General features: G+C 38.5%; 1 protein-coding gene across 6 annotated transcripts in view; it reads right to left on the bottom strand.

Annotated features, from left to right (window-relative positions):
- The window catches only part of ST7 (suppression of tumorigenicity 7), a 149001-nt gene that overhangs the window by 18542 nt on the left and 105722 nt on the right, over positions 1-24737 (bottom strand). For all 6 annotated transcript variants that reach the window (XM_051619526.1, XM_051619501.1, XM_051619516.1 and 3 more), the window contains 3 exons: positions 13788-13902; positions 3144-3216; positions 1531-1633 (listed from right to left, as the gene is read on the bottom strand). In XM_051619526.1, the coding sequence (XP_051475486.1) occupies positions 1531-1633; positions 3144-3216; positions 13788-13902 (291 nt within the window). The remainder of the gene's footprint in view (positions 1-1530; positions 1634-3143; positions 3217-13787; positions 13903-24737) is intronic.

The following is a 24737-nucleotide window of genomic DNA, read 5'->3' as shown; positions in this document are numbered from 1 at the left end:
GAGAAGTAAATGTAAGGCTGTTCATTTAAAGAGGAGGGAAACAATACATTTTAATATGGAATCTTTGGTATGCAAACTGATAAAAATTATTTTTATGGAAGAACTGTCAAAAGCATGGAGGCAACTGAGGAAAATGGAACAGGGTCCCAATGACTGCTTATGACAGGTTGAACTGATATCTTTGCTTAGCAAGACAGCTACATTTTTAGACAGCAAGGCTAGAATACTCCAACTGGACTTCACTAGAACATTTAAAAAAGTTCACCCAGAGTAGGACTGGAATAGAAAGTTAAACAGGCAACCAGGCAGAAGATAATTATCAATGGCTGTATTGGTGGAAGAACCATTGGGATGGAAGAAAGCAAAGAGAATTCCACAGAAGCAGTCCTGGAACCCCTGGAACCCAACTTCATTTAATATTTTCCCTTGGAGGGAAGTCTGTCTAGGGATGTCTAAGATAGTTCCTTCTTTCCACTGCCTGTAGAGGAATTCTACATGATTTTATTAAACAAACAGCTTAACTTTCAGATAGCTAAACCATGCTATTTAGTGGTTGGCATAAGAGATACACTTACTTTCTCACAGAGGAAATACTTAACTCCTGCAATGTACGAGAATGAAATTTCTGCAATCCACGTGTACATATGGGAGAGGTTTTGGGTTTATCTTGACCAGACCTGGTGTTCAGCTATACCTAATGAGTAGGCTTCCTGCATCAACACATAACAGTCTTATGCTCTGCAGTGGAGGCTGCTTACTTTCAAAGGGCAATACTGGTCCAAAGGTTTGTGAAGTGAGGTTCAGAGGCAGATTCCGAGAGCCAAAAAGCAGCTGCCTCTGGCTTACCTTTACAATGAACTTACAGACTGTGATACTGACAGTCAGGTGATGAAATAATAAAATATATTAGCCTTTAGTAGCCCCTAGGTAAGATTCTTAATGCTAAGATACATATCTAGATAGAGGATTAGGGAATTAGAACATAAATCCCTTTTCTTGCTTTGTAGCTCTCAGCAATTCTTCATCTCTGAGCTTTGTATTCTCAGAACTTAATGACAGGGTGCTGCATAAGGAATTACTAAGGCAACTTCCATGAAGCACACCATGAACTCCAAACAGGTTCCTTTGTATAGCATGCCAAAAACATATTCTGACATGAATCATCAAAACATATAAAACATGATACTTTGAACTAGGAGACCTTTAATGGTTATTTTGTAAATAATAATCTGTCTTTCTGTATCATTCTGTCCTGCAGCATATCATTTGGTGATGTTGACTCCTGCAATCCGCCATGGAATTGTTGCTCACATAGAGAACTCACTTCAGCTAAAACTTCAAGTTGCATGGTCCAGAGTAGAAGATACTGAATGTGAAATACCAAATTAAAAAACCTGTGCATACTATCAGCTTATTTCTCTTCCCATTGTTTGCTCCCTTTTCCACATCATCACTCACAATCTAACACAGAAATCAGGAGTTAGGTCCTCAGCAATGTTAAAGCTACAACAACGTTTTCTCCATACTCACTTTTGGTACATGTGGATTAAATTCTACTGCTCTGTGAATAGCTTCTACTGCATTCATCTCTGCAGTACTCAACCCTCGCCTCGAGGCAGCCTCTGGAGAAAACCTACAAAAGCAAAGAAACAAATACATTAGGTCAGAACTGCTACTAAGAAAAAGCAAGTATCTAGAACATAGGCCCATGTAACCAAACTAAGTCAATTTCCTGTGCTCTCCAAACTCCCATAGCAAGTAGAAACTCTGAGTGATCTATTACATCAAGGCCAATGAAAATCCCAGCAGAAGTGGAAAGCATGTTTGCATATAATAATGGCAGAAAGTCAGTTCAAACAGTCCTTTCTCTGTCACTAATCTAAATTTGCTCTAGGTACCTTGCTAAGGGGCATATTCAAGGCTGAAGATGCAGAAAAAAAGAAAAGAAAAGAAAAAACAAAAACAACAAAGCCAAATTATTGTTGGAGGGTTTCTTTTAAAAACAGGTTTGGGGAGGTTTTAGGGAGGTTCCCAGCCCAATGCCCCTGGGTCAGGTTGGGATGGAAGCACGATGCAGCAGCAGTAGCAGGTGGTCTACTGGCCGCAGCACCATTGAGGGTAGCATGCCCAAACTGTGGGCAAATCATCTGCCCCAGTGAATGAAAAACCAGACCATGCAATCTCTTTCTCACCTCACACCCCACGGCTAACTCCAGAGCTGTACTTGGCAGGCAGACACCACAGGGAAAGCTGTGACAACCTTAGCCCTGCCCTCCCAAGCTGGAGTCGCTGTGTAGGGAGGAAAGATGTTGCAGTAGGTACTGGCGATCTACAGGATAAAAAGAATGAAAGAAAATTACTTAGATCTTGATGTGTACATACACTTTAAAAGCAAAAACTGTCAGGATGTCAGCTGAGAAAATGGCTTTCCACTCTACTTGCTTTCCAACTTTAGGGAGACATTCGACCCTCAGGTGCACAGACACAACTCTGCCTGGGATTTGTGTGAAGGCATCTGAGAGCAGAATTGGGATTTTTGAGCTCCATCTGACAAGGAGCTGAGCACCCTTTCAGAGCAGGCCAGTGCTCTCAAGTCCATAGGCATCAAGTAGATGTGCTCAACACCTTGGGAGGTTAAGACCCAAGAGAAAACCGTAACAGGAATGTGCAAATACTTGTGTGTCTAAAAATATGTACATCATCTACCTCTCAGAATTCCTGACATTGTTATGCTAAATCCACCTGCTGCTGTTAAAGTAGATGGGAAGTATTCTGACAACATCACTACCACATTTATTAATTACCTTGTTGTGGTCAGGTTTGTACACAGTTGAAGAGCTTCAGCCACACAACACCTTTTAGTTGCATCTTCATTATACTATGTAGGAAGCCAAAGCTCACCCAGATAGTATACATAAAACTGAAACCATTTGAATTTACGTTATTTCTCTTCTTCTTCTGTAATATTTCAAGTGCAATGTTTGACCACTACAAATTTTTCTTACATGTAAAGTCATTTTATAAATTTACTGCAGGACGGAATTCTCCTGCTAATCCAGCAGATTGTTAGGGTGTGGGCTCAGCTAAGAGAAATCTTGAGTTAAATCAGGAATTTTACTAGACAGTGGTTCTTATGCACTTACTTGTCAGAGACAGCTCTGGCTTTGAGCAATGCAGCTGTGTAGCATATTGTTGCTGATTTTGGTAAGCTTATATCTGTTGAAAAAAAAAAGTAAACATCAGAGGATTTAAAAGTCTGCAGAAAGAAGAGTGTTTAATTGATATTTCAGAGTAGGAATGGCACATGCAAAATTATTATGTGAATTCAGATACTTTCTGATCTTGGCACTTGTACTCCCACGTTACATGGATTTTTAACTTTCTACCCAATATACAGTCTTTAAAACCTATGCTAATGACAACAGGAACTGCCATTTAAGCAGCAACTGGGTTAATTAGAGAACTAATTCAAAGAATGACATGACAGAGACATAATGAAAGAATTAATTACTTCATACATAAATATATAGATAATGTGGAATACATGAATTTTTCCATAGTTCACAAAATATGTAAGTAATAGCTGAGGGCTATCTTATTCACTCCCCTTGTTTTCATTAAGAAGGAGCTGTCAGATATGAATATGTTGCAGCTATACAAGTTAAGACAACTGTTTAAGTAATAGTGGATTTGACTTGGCAGCAAACAACCATTAGATTTATTGCAGTTAAAGATCAGCAGTAAAATAAGGTGTTTTGCCTCTTAAAGGAAATTTTTGGGCTAAAATATTAACCAGACAGTCCCTGGACATTTTATGCTGTTCCAGAGACACACAGTAGCCATAAACCTTACTTAACCCATTAGTTCAACTTAGTTTATATCTGTTCTCTACCTGTAGATTGGCGTAATATATCCAAAAGGTAGAAAGAAATGCTGCTTAACAGACTTGAGTTATAGATTTGTTCCCACTGTTACAGAGAAGAACTGATTTCCACACTAGTAATCTACCCAGGAGACACATAGTGTATAGTGACTGAAATATTTCAGCATTAAAAAGCTAAAGATTACTGCTAAATGAAAAAAAAACCAACAAACCCAAACCAATTTCCACTAAAGGCTGGATTCTGCAAACACTTCTGCACACTGCAATATTATAACTTCCTATAGTAAACAGCAAATACACATGTAGTAAACACAAGGCAGTGGGAGCAGCTCATCTCCCTATTGTTCTAAGAAACTATCTGTCCCTCATTTTGTCATTAAAGTTGATTAGAAAGAAGAAATTACCACAGAGCTTGGTAAGTTTAGGGTGAAGAGAAAGTTGTGATTTACAAATTCAGTGCCTTGCAAGACAGGGCTCCAGAAAGGAGTTAAAGAGGACAAGCAAGTCGCACCTCAGAAGTAACCATCATTACTAACAACCAAGCAATCAGGCAGAACGCTGTTCTGACGGACAAAAAAACATTGCCAGAATGACTGAGGCAATTTGCAAAATGCTACCTGTTAAATCCTCTCTATTGTCTTTTTATGCACTTGCACTTCAACTATGAGATATATAGATCATTGGAAGTTTCCCTCTAATATCTTCCAACTATAATTTCACTGGAGTATGTAATTGCAGTGACTAAAGTAATTAAGAAAAACAGCATGCAAAGCAGTCTGGGTGATAGATATTTTAATTACTCCACTAATAGAAGCTACAGGCACAGATATGAGCAAATCCTTAATGACAAGAGGAGAAACTACTTATAAGCACTTTCAGTAACTCTGCTTATACCAGGTTTTCCTTAACATTAAAAGTTATTTCCAGTGAAGAGAAATTACTTGTTTTCAGAACATACTGTTCTCTATCTTTCAGTATAAACCTTATTCATCAAACCACAAAATCACAGAATCATAGAATGGTTTGAGTCGGAAGGGGCCTTAAAGATCATCTAGTTCCAACCCCTTGCATGGGCAGGAACACTTCCCACTAGATTAGGTTGCTCAGAGCCCCATCCAGCCTGGCCTTGACCACTAGGAGGGATGGGGCTTCCAGCACTTCCCTGGGCAACCTGTTCCAGTGTCTTACCACCCTCACACTAAAAAAGGAGTGAAAGACAGAGGAACTGAAAGAACCCAAAACAAGAAAACCAATTATGTACTGTCACTTACAGAGTTTTCAAATGGTAAACAGAATCATAGAATCATCCTGGTTGGAAGGGACCTTGAAGATCATCAAGTCCGACCACAACCTAAATCCCCCTACCATAACCTAATTTACCTGTTCAGTGCTTAAATCATGTTGCTAAGCACTATATCTACATTTATTTTAAATACTTCCAGGGATGGTGACTCTACCACCTCCCTTGGCAACCTGTTCTAGTGACCAACAACTCTTTTGGTAAATAAATTCTTTCTAATATCCAGTTTAAAACTCCCCTGGTGCAGCTTCTGGCCATTTCCTCTTGTCCTGTCATTATTCATTTGAGAGAAGAGGCCAACTCCCACCTCCCTACAACCTCCTTTCAGCAGTGAGGTCTCCCCTCAGCCTCCTTTTCTCCAAACTAAACAACCCCAGTTCCCTCAGCCTCTCCTCATAGGGCTCCAACAACTCGACATTATTTCCCCCTTACCTGTAAGTGTTTCTCTGGGCCATCAAGCCACCGCTACCTCAAGGGAAATAACTTCCCCTGCACCAGTTCAAACCTACTAACATTGGTTCAGGATCTAACCTTTAGAAAATTTTGCATACACAACACAGAACAACAGGTCTACCTAGATAGAAGTCCCTGGAAATACATTTTCTCAATCAAATGTCAAACTCCACATAGAAAAAAAAAGAAGAACAAGAAGATAATGTTTGCCTGAACTTCTTAGAATTACATAGTAAGAGCACCACTTAATTTTTATGTCTGTTTAAAGCTAGGAGGAATCAAGAGGTCTGCAGTGTATAACCGATGCAGCAGAGGGAAAGCAATTGTTACACTGATAAAAGCTGCTGGCTCAATTCCATCAAAGAAAGCATGTATGCCAGCAAAAGCCAGAATGACAGCAATAAAACAGCAATTCAGGCATTAATACACAGTCCATGAGGTTAAACAGTGAACCGCTCAACACAAGAAAACCCTCTAACCACAAGTATAAAGGCTAGTTTCTGCCTCAGATCACTGGTACTTGAATGGAGAACGTTTAGTGGAAGTCGCATGGACCACATTGTGAGGATGATTACAATTCTTGGTTAAGAGATTAAGATACCATACAGTAGGAAGTGAGCCTGACACAGGATTAAATACACTAAAATAAAACACCATCTCACAAAACAGTATCTTTTACTAGGAAGCAAGTGCTCCTGAGCTGGAAATATCAGTGCATCTAGAGTGCAGGATGATCCTCAATGAACTGCTGGCATCTGCAAGGAAGGGAAATGCGGTGAGGTGAAGCAAGGCTCAGGTACATCACCTGAGTCATTACTTCAGAAGAAATGGTATTTCTCAAGGAATGTTGTGTTCAGCTCTCATTACCCATAGTCAAGAACAACAAAAGTAAAGAGAAAAACTGGATTGCTTTTGTATCTATCCAAGTGAAATATAGTAGGAGAGAAGATACAACTGTTCTCTATGCATACCCAGAAGGAACACCAGGAAAGGAGAAGACCTGCTTAGGTGCAGGATAATGTTGGCACAAGAACAAACAGATTAAAAGAAGGTTTCTGTGAAGTTAATTTTTGAGGCAGATTTCCAGGTAGAACAGAGTGGCAAACAAAACAGCTAATTCTAGGTTGGAACTTGCTCAGCCAATGAAAGGGGTAATATAATGTAGTGAATGCAACAGCAGGGGACCTGACTCACCCAGGAGGCCTCTTCCAGTACTATGCTCCTAATGAGCCAGCAGCAATTATTTGAGGATAATACCTACAGTCTCTTGGCAATGGTAGAATTACATATAAATGTTCACCCTTCTGTTGCTGTGGAGATAACCCTCAGTAGGTCCATGCCTGTTCCCCTCTAAAAGTGTTTTGGGTTTTTTTGTTTCATATTAGACTGTATTTGGTTCTGCTGTACCATGGTCTGCTCACTACAATACTTGAAAATCCTCATATAATTTAGACTTCATCCCCAAAAACAGACCCCCATATTTTAGAAAAAAGCATAATATAATTAACCGGACATAATTCTGGTTGAATTTAACAAGGCAATCAAATCTAAACTAGAGTTAGAAGATGTGTCCTCTGCAGGAACCAAAGTCATGTTTTTAATAAATGACTGTGTCCAGCTCTGTGAGCCATTTGGCAAAATATCTTCACATTTACTGTTTCCCACCCTCCTGTGATTACTTGTGGAGCTCCCACAATGTGCTGAAAGATGTGACTGCTATTCTGTTGTCAAAACCATCAGGACACTTTTACCTAATTAAGAACTGATGTGTCAATCTAAAAAGGCTCTGGTTCTTCCTTACTGTTTGTATCTTTTAACAGAATATAAAACAGTTTAGACTTAATTTATTACCATTTTCTTTTGATTAGCCCCAGTTCAGCTATGGGGAGGGTTGGGAAAAAGAATTCTTAGTGGTCGTTTGCTTCATAAGCAGTTGCTTGTGGGAGTGAACTAATGGAAAGATGCTATGGGTAGAGACTTCCAACAACAGTATCACTACTGCTCTGATTCAAGATATCCAGAATATGCCACGTATCATCATTACGTCATGGGATCTATTGCTTTTACAAAATAGCAAGTAATTAAGAAATTATGAATTTGGATACGGATCGGTGCAACATCCCCTAGCCAAGTCATCAGAAGGCCTTAAACGAGAAGAGACAGGCATGCTGCAATTGTTTAAGTAATTGATCAGAAATTATTCCTTATTTTGACCCCAAAGCACATTATTCCCAAGTCAACAATACAGATTCCTATGGGCTTAATTTCAGATAGATCAATGGTCTTATAAAAACTAATAGGGCTTAAATATTTGCTGAAATAAGATGTTGATCTGGGGACATAATTTACATAGTAAGATCCTTCCAGTTAAACTGCTAGATATTATTCACATAGCAGTGGAGAGAGACTACATTTAGTTGCTGGAATCATTCACATATTTCCAAATATGTAACTGAAAGTGTATCAACAAACTGGAAGAAGGTATGCAAAGGAGCAAAACAAAAAATGGTGGAATACAGGACATGTATTGTGGTATGGTGAACCCCAGCTCTGATTTTCTCTCCCTCAGCCTGTCCAAAGACTCCCGTGTTTAAGTGCTAGGGCCAACACTTGCCCCATCAGAACTCCCCCAGTTTTCAGCACCTGAAGGCTAGATTGTCAGCTCTTGCACAGGTGGTAGGAAAAATTGCTTATAGGAAAGATTGAAAGTGCTCTAGCAAATAAGTATGTGCAGGCTGGATCAGCGATGACAGAAGAGAGATGCAGTCATCTATAAAGACACAGACATTAAGGAATAAAGTGAATTAAGCTGATACAAATGGTTAAGAGTGAGAGCAATGGGACGGAATTCAATAAAGGAAAGTACGAAGTGAACATCAGGGGAAAAACACTTTGTCAAAAAGATCTAATATCCTGTAGTATTATCTCCCATGAGAATAGTCATTGCATTTTTCCACAAAGTGTGGCAGAAAACATGCTGGGGGGAGCAAAATTATGAACATGGTTACCTAATGCTTATTTTGTGCTTGCAAAACAAAGCAGTTCCGATTCTCTGTACTTCTGACACTCTTCCTCAGTGGTGGGAAACACCCCAGCCAAACACAAACACATAGCCACTGTGCATGTTAAGGCCTAGATTTCGGTCCCCTGATAGGATGGAAAAAACATTTCAGCAACAAAAAGTGTTTATTTTGCCATGACCACAACTTAGCTTCAACTGTTCAGTTATAGAAAAAGTTTGAGGGTCACTGCTGGTTGTAAACCCTTCATATGCAACTCTCGCTGAGATTAATTATCTCAGTGACCAGCCAAGTGTCAGCCCCTTTAATTTGACCAAGCTCAATCCTAAATGAACATAGAGGGGAAGGAATCACTTCTCTTATAGGAGATTAGAAAGAGTAAGATTAGTATTATTAGTTTAGACTTTTTGTGCATTTGCACATACAGAAGAAACAAAAAATCATATTATATGATCACAGAATCATATGGCAAAAAAAAAAACCAGATGGCATGAACAGGCACAGAACTGATGCAGACATTTAGCTGAAGTGACAAATAATTTTGACATGAAGGAAAGAAACTAGTTCTTAGAAGCAGAAGCTGAAAAAGATGTAATGGGAAGAAAAGACAAACTATTTTCTTGCTACTGCTGCTACACAAAGTGGATTGCTTGATTTGCATCTCTTGGAGATGGTAGACTAGGCTTTGGGATGACCTTAATTAAAAGGAACTTTCTCTTAAGGTCTCTCTTACGAGAGACTAAAGAAAAAAAAGGATTATAAAATAGTGTGCATGAGGTAATGGTTGCTTCCATAGTGTTACTTGCTGCATTTTTAACTCGAAAGAAAACCCTTTCTTGTACTCAGAACATCTACGCAGTTATCTCCACCAGGTAGAACATCTCAAAAATACCAAACATAATCATGTCAAGTAATAAAACCGATGGAGCGGAGCTGTGACCTCAAATACATACATACATGCATACACGCAAAACCTCTGGAGATCACAGCTAATGTAACTAAAGACTCAATGAAATGGGTTCATCAATCTGCAACTTGCTACAATGCCTTCAATTTCAATGTAAATAGAATTTACCCATTTCCTGAGTCTGTAAGGAAAAGAAGAAATTGGACAGAGGGAGACTGGAGAACGGAGAGTAGCACTGAACCAGCTAGATTTTAGATAACTGATTTATCTGCATTAACTGTTTAGACTTCACTGAGTTGAAAGCACTCCAAAACACAGAAGACAAGAAACCTAAAGTGCTTCTTCAAAGGCCTGCATTTTGATTTGGCACTACTGTAGAATTCTTCAAAGTACGCTGTTACCAAATAAAAAAGTGTTATAGCCTAGAGCAGAATGAGACCCTCCGTTTCTAAAAATCACTTTCTTTCTATGTATCCTTTAGTCTAAATTATCTTCTCAAGTGGACTCTGAAGTTGGGATTCTGTCTACATGGTGATACGGTCTTTCTCCTTCTTTGCAAGGTGGTAAGTGAAAGGGGAATCTGTATAAAGTGTTCCTTGTGCAAACCAGAAAGCTTATAGTCTCACTGGAAAACACTGTCATTTGAAAAAAGGAATGCAAGGACAGGTTTAGGGAGGAACAACTGCATCACTATGACTATATACACAGGCATCCATTCTTTTTAAATCTGACTTTCAAATGCCAGAAAGGTCTGAGTTTTCTCACAGTGCCCAGGTTACCAGATAATAACAATCAAAGCAACTGGCTGCTCAGGGAAGTTAATAAATCATTTGTTCTAAGCATCACAACAAGCAGACCTATCCACTGGAAAAAAATCAGTTTTAAAAGCAAAGAAAGAGAAGCAGAGAGCTTTATCTACTATGAATACCAGAAGTATATTCCATCCAGAACAGTCTCTTTAGCAGCCATAGCTACTTCTGCTGTAAATACCATGGATATGTGTAAAATCAGAGCCAAAAATTCTTTCAGAACTCAACAGCATTTAGGTCATCTGCACTCTATTGACAGACACTGAACTCTGAAACCATAATGATGTAGCTCAGCAACAGTGCATGCTGTCCCACTAATGAGGCCCTTTTTCCATGAATAATGAGTATGGACATCAGCTCTGTTGCCAGGTACATAATATAAACACAATTTAACACATGGCTTTTGGTAAAGCAGTATGTCTGCTTGCAGAGGCTGAGGTTTTGCATAATGTGATCCAACTTTTTAGCCCAGGGTGGGGGCAGACTGCTCAAGGAAATAATTTGTTCATATGTTATCAAAATACAATAAATCAGTTTTGGTCTTAGTCAAAAAAAGGAAGAGGAGTGGGACCAACAGAAACTGCAGATAGGAAAGTATAAATGAGTTCATTGTTTTATATTCCAATAAATCTTACAACACGTGAAGCTGATGAGTTCTAAAATGAGCTGAGACTCCCTGAGATGGGCCTTCTGAGACTCATGAACTGTAAGGGTTATACTGGTTAAGCCTGTGTTCACTGAGTCCTTGTGCATACCTAGTGTATACACACACCTTTGTTCCTATATGGCAAAGCATGACTTGAACCTGCATGGGTTCAAACAGACAAAGTGAGAAGAGTTTTATTTTGAAAATCCTTATTTTTTACATTTTTTACAATCTCAGTTTTGACTCTATCAAATGCTTTTGAGAAAACAAAACGCACCTTCCAGTTTTCTCAGCTTCCATGACATAAAGTGCCACTGTGGTATTGTTTAAAATCAGGGATCAGTGCTTTAGTATGCAAAAGCACAGATGGCATGGGAGTTTAGATTTGGGAGTGTATGGCTTAATTCCCTGTTCTGTCACAGTTCTGCTATTTCCCAAGGCTATTATCTCATAACTCCATTAAAGACTAGAGGGTGCCAACAGCCTGTGGTGCTTAGGGCATAAAAACGAGCATTTCTCTTTAGTTGCCTCTTAAAATGCTAGAATTCCTGTATCACAGGAACTAGTGAAATTCAAGGAGCTACAAGAAAGACTCTGATGTTACCGCTTTAACTGCTGATTTATTCAACCAGGCACAACCAAGTTCTTTTGCACAGTCATTACAGTTACTGGATGGTAGTACTCAAGGGCCTGGCTGACATTCTCATCTTCACTTAGAATTATTTCACTCCAGAAAGAGTTGAAAACATTCCAGGCTAGACGGGTAGCAGCACTGTTGCCTGTAATCAGCTGCTTATGTATCTTTTGTTAAATAACCTCAGCTCTGCCACAGTCTACTGCAGGGGTCTGAATTTGACAGTACGATCATATTAGTATCAAGCCAATGGTCTATTCACAGACTCTAAAATTTTCCTTGATTTCCTAAGTTTTAAGATGCTAGAAGAAAGCAATTAGCACATATTTAGTGGAAGCTTCAGCTATTTTTTCAGTTATATACTCCAAAGATTCTTTGCTCATCAAGTACACACATCTCAGTACTCCAATAAACTTACGCATCATTCCCTTGTCACTGTTCCATGGGATGATACAGGGCCAAGGACTGGGGCAGACAGCAGGAAACCTCTGCCTGTGTGGGCTCTCACTGTTCTGCTTTTCTGGCATCCAGGCAATGCACCAGAGACTGTCAAATGAAGAGGAGTCAAAAGCCACAGAGAAAAGGATAGACGGAAAAGATGTCTGCTAATATAACAGAACTGAAAAGTTGGTGAGGAGATGCATCATGACCATCACCACCCTGAAGATAAGATTGGCACAGAAGAGGCAGAAGAATGGAATTGGAAATGAGCAGTACCAGCTGAACAAGGAGCCTCTGGTAGGAACAGGAATTCTACTGCTCTCTAGCAATAGAAAGCTGAAACTGACCATGCAAGAGAGAAGACAATTCAGTAAACAAATAGGACAGAAGATCAACTAAGGGCAGGCTGGAAAAGATGCTAATTCCTTCAAAGAATCAAAGAGAAAGAGAAGCCAAAGCACTGTGGATATAGGCTCCAGAGTCCATAACTGGTAGCCATTTATACAACAGTACCTCAAATGATGGCCATCTACCTTTTCAAAAACTTTACAAGTTACAAGCATTAAAATCTCTGTTCAAAGAACACCACAAAGGCTGTAAGAGCTAGTAATTAAGAACATTTTAAAGGCTACAAGATCAACCAAGAGAAAGAGTTAAGAAACACCAAAATTAAGGCTGTTTCACTTGATTTAGCTATTTGATCAATGCATGTTATAATCTCATTTTTAGTTACATGATTACATAATATTCTATTCATAAACTCCCTTGCCATACTCCAGTGCACAGAATGAGACTTCTCTTAGGATGCCTGAGGACTGTGTAGTAACACACAGGAAACCGATGGCTTTAGGATTCCTGAATCACTTGTCACAGACCTTGGAATGTGGATAGTGAGAAAGTCTGGGACTGCAGGAAGAGGAGGAAGAGCGGCACTGTGAAGGTTGATGAATATTGAGCAAGAGAATTGGATTGTATCCCTGTTTCTGTCACAAAGTTTCTACACAATGCAAGGAAAACTCATTTATTTTAAACTAAACAAAGTATACCAGCTGATGCTTCTTACTCTGTCCCTTCTCTGCTTGAGACCCCGGTGTCTTGAATTCAAGTTCAACGGGCTAGAGCTGAAGTCAGCAGGAGATGTGATTTGAACATAAAAAGTGATGCAATGCTGCATAAACCAATGTTTGCTGAAAAATACTGAAAATTACTGTTAAAAGTTCACCCAGTCTTCTGAGCTTTCCAAGTTTTCCCAATAAGACAGGAAGTCTGCTACTTCACTAGACTGCTGTGAAGTTATATCAATCAATGTTCGTAAAGTACCTGTAGCTACTAAGTCAACATTCATAGAAAAGCCCACAAGGAATCTGATAATCTCTTCAGACAACATTTGAATATCATGCAATAAAAAGTCTGCAGAACCTAAGTGGTCATTCTTTAAACATCATCAGAAAGCAAAGAAAGCACTGAGGAGTTGCTACTAAGTGCATTACCACTATCTTGTACAATTAATTAAGCATAAATTAGCAGAAAAAATGCACAATGTTTAATCTTTGGATTAAAGACTGTGTTAGAGGATCTTTGAAGCTCACACCAATGACCTTAATTACAATGTTTCCTAAATTTTAGGAGTTTAACTTAGAAACATGGCTTCTCTGCACACCATATAGAGAAAGCATAAATATATATGAACTTACCATCATACTTTGCTAAGACTGCCTGGACATCTGCATATGCTTGAAGTTCCAACAAAGCCTCTAGCAGGTTTTCATGGATGTTGAACATGCTGAGCAGAGGAAACTCCTTCATCAGCTATAATCAGTGACATATAAAAGAACTGGATTATTAACATGGAAAAGGGTTTATTTTCAAAATACATTGAAATAACCAACACCAGGTTAAACTCCCTCAGTTCCCCTTGTTCTTGACTCTTTCCCAGAGTTCACTATTCTCAAAAATTTCTGAGCTCTTAAAGGACATTAGGTCAGGTTTCTTGACAAGGCATGCTTTGCATAGAATGCAATTAGTCAAATCCAAGAACATAGCTGCCTGAATGCATTACTCCCCTTCAATTGACATGTTTCTTCAAAGTGAAGAGTTATCTTATCAAACTGGAAAATAATCTTCAGCAATGTAACTCAATGTGTATCAGTAGTAAGCAAACATCACCTATTAGCAAAAAAAAACATTAAAAAAATAGAATAAAATTAAATAAGAAAAACTTACACATACACAACTGTACTATCAAATACATGAGATTAGAATCCATAATCATGGTACTTTGGAACACAATTGCAATTGTGGCCAATATATTAAAAAAAAAAAAAAGGCAGCATCAATAGGAAAGGTAACATTCATACAAATCTAACACTATAATTAAAGAATCCATCTTGTATTTTAAACTGAATGAAATGTGTAGTTAAAATGATGTAATTCTTTTACACATAAATGCCTTTACTTTATGAACTAACCCTTTGAGAGATACCAGGTATTTGTTCTGAGACACTGCTAGTTTCAGTGTCTGCATAGATTCAAATGACTTGAGGCTGATATTCTACTGCATTTCCTTTCTGAAGCCATACTTACTAGAAGCATCCATGTTTTTTACTGCAGAATTGATTAATTTTTTTTTTTGTTATTCTCAGAGTGATTATATAAAGAACTGAAGTGTTAAAAGATCCTTGTTCCCTTGTGTATTCTTCATGATTGTTATACCTTAACTGTCTAAATCATGTAGACTCAGCACAAAAAGGTCTCACACAGTGTATAACTAGGATAGCTGATATTGCTGCTGTTCTTCAGGAACTTGCAGGGGAACACTATAATTTACAGTTTCTCTGAGATGGTTTATGGCAACAGGAGTACTGTAACAAGCCAAGTAAAAAACTGATTCAAGGTCAGCCTTGCTCAATTTGAAAATATTAAGCTGGACCTAAAAAAATTTGTTATTTAATAAACCTAGCTTTAAAGATATAGAGATACTGATGAAAACCAGCGAATCTTAATCCCACAAACAGATAACATAAACAAAAATAAGCCAGGATTGAAACGAGGGGTACAGATTCACCAAGAACTTTAGAAAATGAGAAACAGGTAATGCACAAGAGCTTCTTCACTCTGTGAAGGCAGAGACCTTAACAGGTAAACAGAGATGCAAAGCTCAGCAAATGTTTGGCATAAACTAATGTAAGAATTACCCTGACCATAACAGAGAATCACGATCACTGCGACAACAGCTGAAAGAGCTCACAGACTTTTTTATGCTACTGGCATGATGATGGCCATAAAGCTCCTAGTTTCAACGGTAAGAGGAGAACCTGTGAAAAAGAACACAAAACTGCATGGTTTGCAGGCTTTTCTCCTTCATTGGTTTGCTAAAAGCTGGATCACAGGCCTCCATGCTTATCTAGGTAAGTGGAAAGACCTTACAATAAAATAAAAAGTTTAAATCATTGCTTGCAAAGAAAAATAACTGCAGGTGAAAATCCACATAGTTGCAGTCATCAGTTAAAGATCCATCACAGAACGTACTTCTCTTCATTCTTAAACTTAGTTTCTAGTGCATTTTTGACAGAGGAAACTACTACTTGGCAGAAAAAAAGTATGACAGAATCTGGACCTACCAAAATAGTCATTTAAAGTTCAGAATGAACATATTGCAAAGAAAACCCTTCATGGGATTAAGAAAGATTATCCCTGCTCATTGAGAATGAATAATGGCTGGTGGAGTAACATTCCCTCCATCACTGAAGAATACGGAAGAGCTGCAGCTAGTTATAGATGCACTGTGGCCAGTAAAAGTTCTTATTCTGGTTCTCCATTTCCAACTGACATCACACACTGATTATTTTTTCTATTTTAATTAGGTTCTATCAGAGTGATAAACTCTGCCTAAGACAGCAGCAGAATAAAGGTCACTGTCTTCCAGGCCTGCAAACAGGCAAGTCCTAATAATAAAGGTTTATTTTGGGAAATGCTGAACATTAAGAAGACCAACTCAGTTATAATAAACTCAGCTGATACAGCAACTACAAAAATAAAACACTTCTAAGTAGCCACTCAGCTATTCAAACATTGACTCTGCACAGATAAGAGTACATTTGCTATTAAAAAGAGAAAAGAAGAGAGGACATGAACCCATTTCTCTGACATGCCAGGATGAAAAGTACAGAGCTTCCACTGCAAATAGTTTTCAGTGACAGTACAAATCTGTTTTTTGAAAAAGTTCCCAGAAAGTAAAGCCACTTAGATGGAAGTATATTATAACAGGTCATCTTTTAGGTCTCATAGTAAAAAGAAACACTGAGGAAAAAAACCACAATAAAACCACAAAGGTTGTAACAGAGGCCTGCTGGGTGGTCAGGGCAGGCCAAATAGTGTCTCATGGAGGGTGGACCATGAGCCTGCTCCCCCCTCCCCATCCTAGCAGTTGGAGAGGGAGGCTGGCTCATACTCCACACAGAGATGTAAAGACAGGTAAGTTATCCCTGAATATGAGATGAAGAACGCACCCTTGAGTTCTCCAGACCCTTACAGTTCTGAGTTCTAACCTGGACTCCAAGAAGCACAGACCTCCCATTGTACCCAGATTTATTTTCTGTGAAGTTACAAACTAACATTTGCCAAATTGTTTGTCTTATAATTTTTATTTCTCTTTACATCTTTACTGGAACCTGACAAATACTTTCAGTGGCAAGTACTGCACTAAAAGAAAAGACGAAGACGCTGTTATCCTCTTTCTGCACACCTTAAGATGTCAGGAGACAATCATCAAATTCAGCACTCCAGATTTCTCAACAAGGCACTACAGCTCTTTACATAAACACTAGTTCAGACTAAAAGACTCATTGTCAAATTCCAGTTGGTTTCTCAGCTGGTATGAAAGAGCAGTGCTCCCCTGAGCAAAACTTACGAAAACAGACACCACATGGCCCTGAATATATTCTTTTACAATATAAAGATGTTCAAACAGCTACCAAATCTACTTGTATTGGTCAAAATACTTCCTAGTGATGAAATTCAGACCTGCTGCTGGGTTAGCTCATATTCTATTCTAATTGCTCTCCATGTTTGAGGGGGAATAGATAAATGAGTAGAAGGAGGAATTGTTTTTCATTAAAAGATTCAATATGTATGCTTCAAATACATAGAAACTTATCTTTTGCAGATAATTAATGATTGTTAATTTTTCAAGATAAACAATATTTTGGGATTACAAGTTCACAGACAAATTCTGGAAATAAGTCTGACACAACTGGCTATCTTACCACTAGTCCTGAGAAGGCCATATTTCAAGACTCACCCCAATCCATATTGCAGGGTGTAGGTTCAATGATTTTGTGACGGATATTAAAATGTGACGATGACAAAAAATGTTTTATGGTACAAGGAAATCCGTATCTGATTTATTGGATGAGGAATACGCTTTATCTCCCAAAAATGCTTTATTGAAGAGGACTCCCTTCCCTAAGAATATTTCAGTCATCAGCATTTTCTCATTTAGATCTAATTTTGAAACACTTTAAAGGAACATAGCTTCAATTGTTGCATCCATTATTGTCCCTGGGATGACATTAACATCATGCACCAATTAGCAATGATACATTATTTGTGTAGAAAACAGCTTTAAGCTAGTTTACGCCTACCACTAGACAATGTGACTCAAGGGAATACAGAGGTGGATAAATGAATTATCTTCTATATAACCTGGTGTCGATACATTTACTCTCCATTTGTGTTATGGCTGTACGTATGTTCACATTTTTACCGGCACTGCATACAACCAGTCCTTGCTGCTTATACTCATATCCCCTCAACATAGAAACAAAAATCATTTTAGATCAATGGATTCAACTGAATGCACTCATAAATCTGAGAAGTGAACTCAGCTCCAAATGAAGAAATAATAAGAAGAAAACAAGAAAAATTAAAGGCAAAAAGTGAAACTATTACGGTGTTAATCTCTAGTGTACCTTATCCCCACAGTAGGTACCCAAAATAATAAAATCTGTCTCCTAAAAGAGGAACGACTGAGGCTGCCATCTTCCAGGTGCAACAGTCCACCACTGTTGAAGGATCAAGCGCACAGTATGGACAGCACAGTTATTTTCACAAGCAATTCGCATAAGCTGCTTTCTGGTATATGACTTGTGTAAAAAAAGTTAAGTGAACAAGGTAGAACAGGCAAAATTCCAAGCCATTTCTGAGTAGACAAACAGAAACCTCCATTGCTGTGGGCTTCACTGTCTACAGCTGAGCTTTCAGATGCCTTTGCTCTGACTGAAGGTGGGTTTGAGGCCTTTGCAACACATCACTCCACATTGACTTTCTGATGTCCAATAAGACACACTAATGTTTTTCTCCTGGCCAGCTCACCTGGCAAGGACAGCAGGGAAGAAACATCAGCAATCTGAACCTAGCACACCAAAAGGCTCTGTTAACAATGTCAGATGCTTAAAAATTAGGCTAACTCCTGGTCCTAAAAATACAACTCATTCCAGTGTAATTTCATTGTAAGTGAGATTCATGATGATCCATGGCATCAATGGAAAATTATCTGAAATACACTGGACCTACCTGAATTAAAGTTCTACTTAACTACAGCAAAAGTAATGTATTTCTCCATATGCTGCATTCCTTTTGGCAAATAATCCCTGTTTTGTTTGGAAGCAGCTCTGCAGTTACTCTTTCAGAGGTCAGAGAGGATAGAAGCTAAGAAGCCAAATCTGCCAGATCCTGTTCATTCGGAGCTTGGAAACTATTAGCAGTAGGATCCACATACTTTTATCCATATGTAGAATTCAGGGAATTTGACATGTCATTTAATGGTTGAACTTCAGTGTCACAAAAAAGAGACCCAAATCCCATTTACACTAACCGTGGGATGGGACAGACATAAAATTTGCTGACATTCTATTTTTAATTTGGCAAATGTGAGTTTAGTCTTAGTGCTCCATAATATTCACAGTAATAAAGAGTTCTCATCAATGTAGGATTAACAATGAGTCAATAAACTGAAAAATATCTTACTGAATATGCAGACTCTAAGGAAATATGATAGAACACGCAGCCTTTATGTTCTCTCTTAATTGGAGGATTAAAGTCTTCAGAGTATGACTTAATTTCTTTAATGGAGTATAATTCTGAAAATGCTGTTATTTGTGCTGTGTTGAAAAAAATGCATATTTCAGGAATAAAGAGAATTTTAAAGGCAGTTGTGGCATGAAATCAGAAAAGTGCAAGTTGTTCAAGGGACATCAACAAGCTTGAGAGATGGGCTCAACCTCATGAGGTTCAATAAGGCCAAGTGCAAGGTCCTGCACCTGGGTTGGGGTATCCCCAAGCACAAATACAGGTTGGGCAGAGAATGGACTGAGAACAGCCTTGAGGAAAAGGACCTGGGGGTTTCAGTAGATGAAAAACTCAACATGAGTCAGCAAAGTGCACTTGCAGCCCAGAAATCCAACTGCATCCTGGGCTGCATCAAAAGAAGCACGGCCAACAGGTCGAGGGAGATGAGACTGCCACTCTACTCCGCACTTGTGAGACCCCATCTGAAGTACTGTGTCCAATTCTGGAGCCCTCAACACAGGAAGGACACAGAGCTCTTGAAGTAAGTCCAGAGGAGGGCCACGAAGATGATTTGAGAGCTGGAGTACCTCTCCTATGAAGACAGGCTGAGAGAGTTTGGGCTGATTCTGTATCTACATTTACTACTAAATAATCACATTACATAAAAGCAGGAACAGATAAACTACAGTAATGTTTGTTACATCAAAGGTTTTAATTTTATAAAGCATGACTCTTAGCCCTCTTCAAAAACAATTTATTAGCATCATCCCAAAGTGCATTTTGCAGAAACTTTGTCATATTTTTAGAAGTAGATTTTTAATTGAAATCAAAGCGAGGAAATTATCTAGTAGCTCAAAAATAGGTTAGGGTATTCCAGAGAGATGGAAGAGCATAATTAAATTACAATATAAATCCCTGAATATGGAGTGATGCAAGAGGGCAGATAAAAAGGAGTCCAATTTACCAGGGCTCCTACCAAGACTATGTGACAATATCCTATATAGTCATATATATACACCACATTCTATCTTAATAGAATCTCAGTCCTGGAAACGCATAATTTAGATTATTATTATTGGGTTTAGATAGTGGTCACCAAATTTCTAGTTTTTGAGGGTCTTGCACAGGATCACAGTCACGCCAAAAAGTGAAGGGTCTAAGTCACATGCAGGCAAAACAAAGGGTTAAACGCCATAGGGAATCACAAGAGTCTCCATTTTGTTTAAGAGTCAAAATGAGGGATGTTCTAACCCCTAACATGTGAATCTGTGACAAAACAAATCACATTTGAATATACAGAAATACAGAAATGTTAAACCCAGCATTTATCAATTGCTATTATTGCAGTGCTTGTGTGTCAGAACAAGAAGATACTAATCCATGGTGGAGAGTGGCAAATGTCACCATTCACAATGGTAGCACTCTTCTAAAATGCATGAGATAACTCCTGGTGTTATTTAAATAAGAAATACTTTCACTTAAAATTTTAATAAATAGTACTTTAAATACCTGCTACACATTATAGTAATGCCACTCAAGGGAGAGCAGTCTGCTTAACCTCACCTGTGTAACACAAGCCAAAGTATCTGACTCACTAATCCCTGCCTCAAGCACAAAACTATCTGGGAGAGACGAACAGTAGCTGCCTATGCAAGTAGTTGCAGAAGTTGAGATGTTTGGTTGCTAGGGAGAACAACATCATTATTAGCAATTAGTACTCTTCTTTCTTTCACACAGCTTGATAATTCACTGTCCCAGCTATGTATTCCCATAACCCAATCAGCAATTCATACAAGAATACAGAATTCAAGAAAATAGTGAACAGAAAACCTAATTCAAAGCCCAGCAAAAGTGGATGACAAGAAAGTATGTTAGATTTGCAGAACCATCACACCAGCAAAAATCACTAATACTGCTAGTCACAAAGAGATAAAAAACCACCTACCCATATCATTTAAAATTGATTTAGTATGGTTAAGTACCCTTTTGAAGCCTTCAAGTAACATGCAGCCTCTTAAAAAAAATTAAATGCTCAGGGCAACTTGAGTGTTTAAACAACTTCTCATGCAGCCCACTGATAAGCAGTGTAGGTACTGATAATTCCCTAGCATCTCCTGTGACTTTTAGAGACTGTAGGTGGCCATGGAAAAGAACACAAACACATCCAACTGAAATATCTTCAGAAAGGTTCTCAGAGCTAGGTACACAGAAGTAGAATTCTGTGTACTTCACTGTGATCTGAAGAGTAATTTATCTGCAGATATGACTGATCCAAGAAATGAAACGTACTTTTCTGACCCGTAAAAGGTGTTTTGGTTTTCATCCTTCTCCAGAGCCTAGGAAAGACCCAGAGAGCCTCTTCTCTCCCTAAACCTCACTTGTTTGTAAACAAAGCTGCAAAGCATGGGGCAAGTTGCAATTCCACTGTGTCTCAGAAATGTATACTTGTTCGTACTACACAGAAGTCTTCAGGGGAGTGCAGGGCCACAGGATAGGAGAAAAAGACACTCTAAAATGAGTTTCTTTCATCTTCTCTCTGAAAAAAGGAAGTGATTAAGAGCTTCTGTTCACTTTGTCCACTAGCATGCCTTCTAACTGCCACCCTTCTCTTTAATAGACACATCACCCTTCAATGAAAGCTTTCTCCACAGTCCAAACATTCTCCAGAACAATCCCAAGAAGCTGAAATTTATTTGACAATTAACTTTCTTGCATGGTACATTTTCACCTGGATACTCCAGTGATTCTGTGATTCCAGTCAAGCTATAAACTATGATGGTCTGCTCCTGAATTCAGTAACACAGCCTGTCACTGATTCAGTTGCCTAGAAAGTACAAAGAGAAGTGCCTTTGTATACCCTCCACATCCTTTCTTTTTTAATCAATGAAGAGCGTCAAACACAAACCAAATACATGTCTGTTTTCTTCTATTGTAAAGGTGAGGGAATCAATAAAAAACAGATACAGCTGGTACAAAAGGGTATCCTTGCTCATCGGCTTGTAGCTACTTAGCTTGCAACACTGTCCACAATTAAGATTCAACATGAAGGAATACTGAAGATGCCCCACAGCCATGATTAAGGACTTTCACCTCTGTACATACCAAATTTTCCAACATAATTTAGAACACACTATTTTAAATATTTCTAACACAATGAGCTCAACAAATAAAACAACCAGCACTGTCAACTTTCTCCTCAGGGACAGTTTCCTCACAGACCATATCATGCTCTGTATAAAAAGGAATAAAACTGGAATAACTCTGTTGACTAGAGTGGAATTATTCCAACAATACACTAATCAAAATGAGATCATAAGTTAACTCAATATATACAAATAGTGACAGCTGCTGGTTTCTATAGCAAACATAGTAAATAATTATCATCAGAAACACAAGTAAAAGCAACACCTATGTATGATTCAATTACACGCTCCCATGAAAATTACAGGTTCATAAGACTCATTAATTCAACTCAGCTAAATGAATGGCACCCAAGCAGCAAAGCCAGTACCAAAATACTATCTCAAAATGAATCACAGAAGCAACAAAAATTCCTACCCAATTTTTTAAATTAAAACAACCCTGATTTTAAACACCTAATAATGTTTTTTTAAAATGGGTTTAAGTATCTTCAATAGAATATTTTAAAATAATATTTTCTTATCAGAAGTATAAAACACTCCTGGTTTGCCCCAGGACAGAACCAATTTTCTTTCTAGTAATTTTACTTTTCAGTGAAATCACTTCTAAGTGACTGCACTTGCTGAAATTAATAGCATGGTTTTCAGTCAGTGTCTGCTTCTAGGACTAATAATAACTCTAGATGTTTATAGTTATTCCTGGAGAATGGTATGCAGAATGGCACTTGCTTATACTTATTCCTATAGAAACCACAGTCATTGCTTGGTTCTGCTAAACTTCTCCTGCTCTGGAAATGAATGAGAGGAAAGGGGGTCACACCTGTGACCCTCTTATAGGGAGAAGCGGACTGGATAGGTGACCCAAAATTGGCCAAAGTATTCATCCCATACATGTCATACACAGTATAAATCCGAGGGATCATGGTCAAGCTCTCTTCATCCATGGCTGGTGTCCTGAGAGGACTCCATCCATTCTTTTGCCTCTGATCCCTATTTGTGCATTCCTGAATCTGGGTGTTCCTGCATGCATCCCCATCTGCCATTGTATTCAGGAGTCCAGTACAAGATTCTTCCCAGGGTCTGCCCCACAGCCTCAGTGGTGATATGAGCGTTACTGGGGGGGAGCATGATAGTGAGTTTGTATATATTTCATTAATGAAAACAATAATGACGAAAAAGAAAATAAAGTGCATAGTTTAGTTTCCAAATCATAAGTCTCTCTCCCTTACTCTTTCCCCTTTCCCTTCCTGTAGAGGGGGGTTAATAGAGAGCATCTGTTATTTGTTTAATTGTCAGCCCAGTGTTAAAACTTTACAATAACCATAAACTCAAAATCTTTTTTAAGTCACCAACAACTCTTTCTTTCCATTAAGGTGTCTTAAGCAGGACCTCAGTCTTTTCTTACATAAAACTCAAGTAAGACAATCTAATCCATCAGTAATGTCCTCAAGATGGCCTCATATGTGCAATGAATTAAATATTCTCAAAGTTTTTACTTTTTCAAAGTGGCAAAGACTCACTACATCCCAATCATATTTCCCAGATGGTGTCATGAACCTCTTAACACTTCATTTCCATCATGTTCCATGTCTTGAGAAATCTGTTTTCAATCCTTGAAACACAAACAGGGCCTCCACCCTCTGTCCCCTGATGCTAGATTCAGCAGTCCCCAGCCAACATATTCTTCATATTTTTTTTAGAGTAAATAAATTAATCTCCTCCCTCATCAATCACATAGAAACCTTCAATGACACATTCATGTTCTTCAGCCTTCTTCATAAGTATGTTATTTATGTCTTCTATGAAGAAATGGAGGATATGTATTCATCAAAAATAAGTAGCTCTGAGTCAGTCTAAGAAAAGCATCTGCAAAGCTGACTTGACCCTCCTCTCGCTCCCACTGTACTGGAGTTGTGACCTGGAGATACCGATGCTTTTATATTTCATCAAGGGACCTGCTAATTCTCAGCTCTGCTTGCTCATCACGAAGAGCTCTAGAGGCATCTAAATTCAGTGCTTAAGATTTGGTTCAGTGTCTGTATGTGGAAAAACACATACTGGATTGATCTGAGTTGAAGCTCTAGAAGCTGAAATTCTATCTTTATCCATCCTTTGTCTCACATCCAGTCCTTTCATTTTACCAAAATGTTCCTATTGAGGAGAGCATTTTTCATCCTTAAGTGTCTAACAAAGAATGACTTTGGGTCTCCCTGTCGTTGTTGTCTTTTGAGATTCACATTGTGCTTAACCTGAAGAACACACAATATTCTCTGTAGTGACAGAATAAGCCATTTGTTATAATCAAAGCATTCTGGATCTCACTTTGCATAAGAAATCTAGGACCCGAGTCCTTGAATCCAATGCTCTGCATACACAATTAACCATGCATACTGACATCAGCAGACAGCAGATTCACAGAGTACCTGTTTCACACAG

The sequence above is a fragment of the Apus apus genome, chromosome 1 (assembly GCF_020740795.1).
Source record: "Apus apus isolate bApuApu2 chromosome 1, bApuApu2.pri.cur, whole genome shotgun sequence".
Classification (NCBI taxonomy): Eukaryota; Metazoa; Chordata; class Aves; order Apodiformes; family Apodidae; genus Apus; species Apus apus.
The sequence above is the reverse complement of the archived record's forward strand: the minus strand, read 5'-3'. Positions and strand labels throughout refer to the sequence as shown.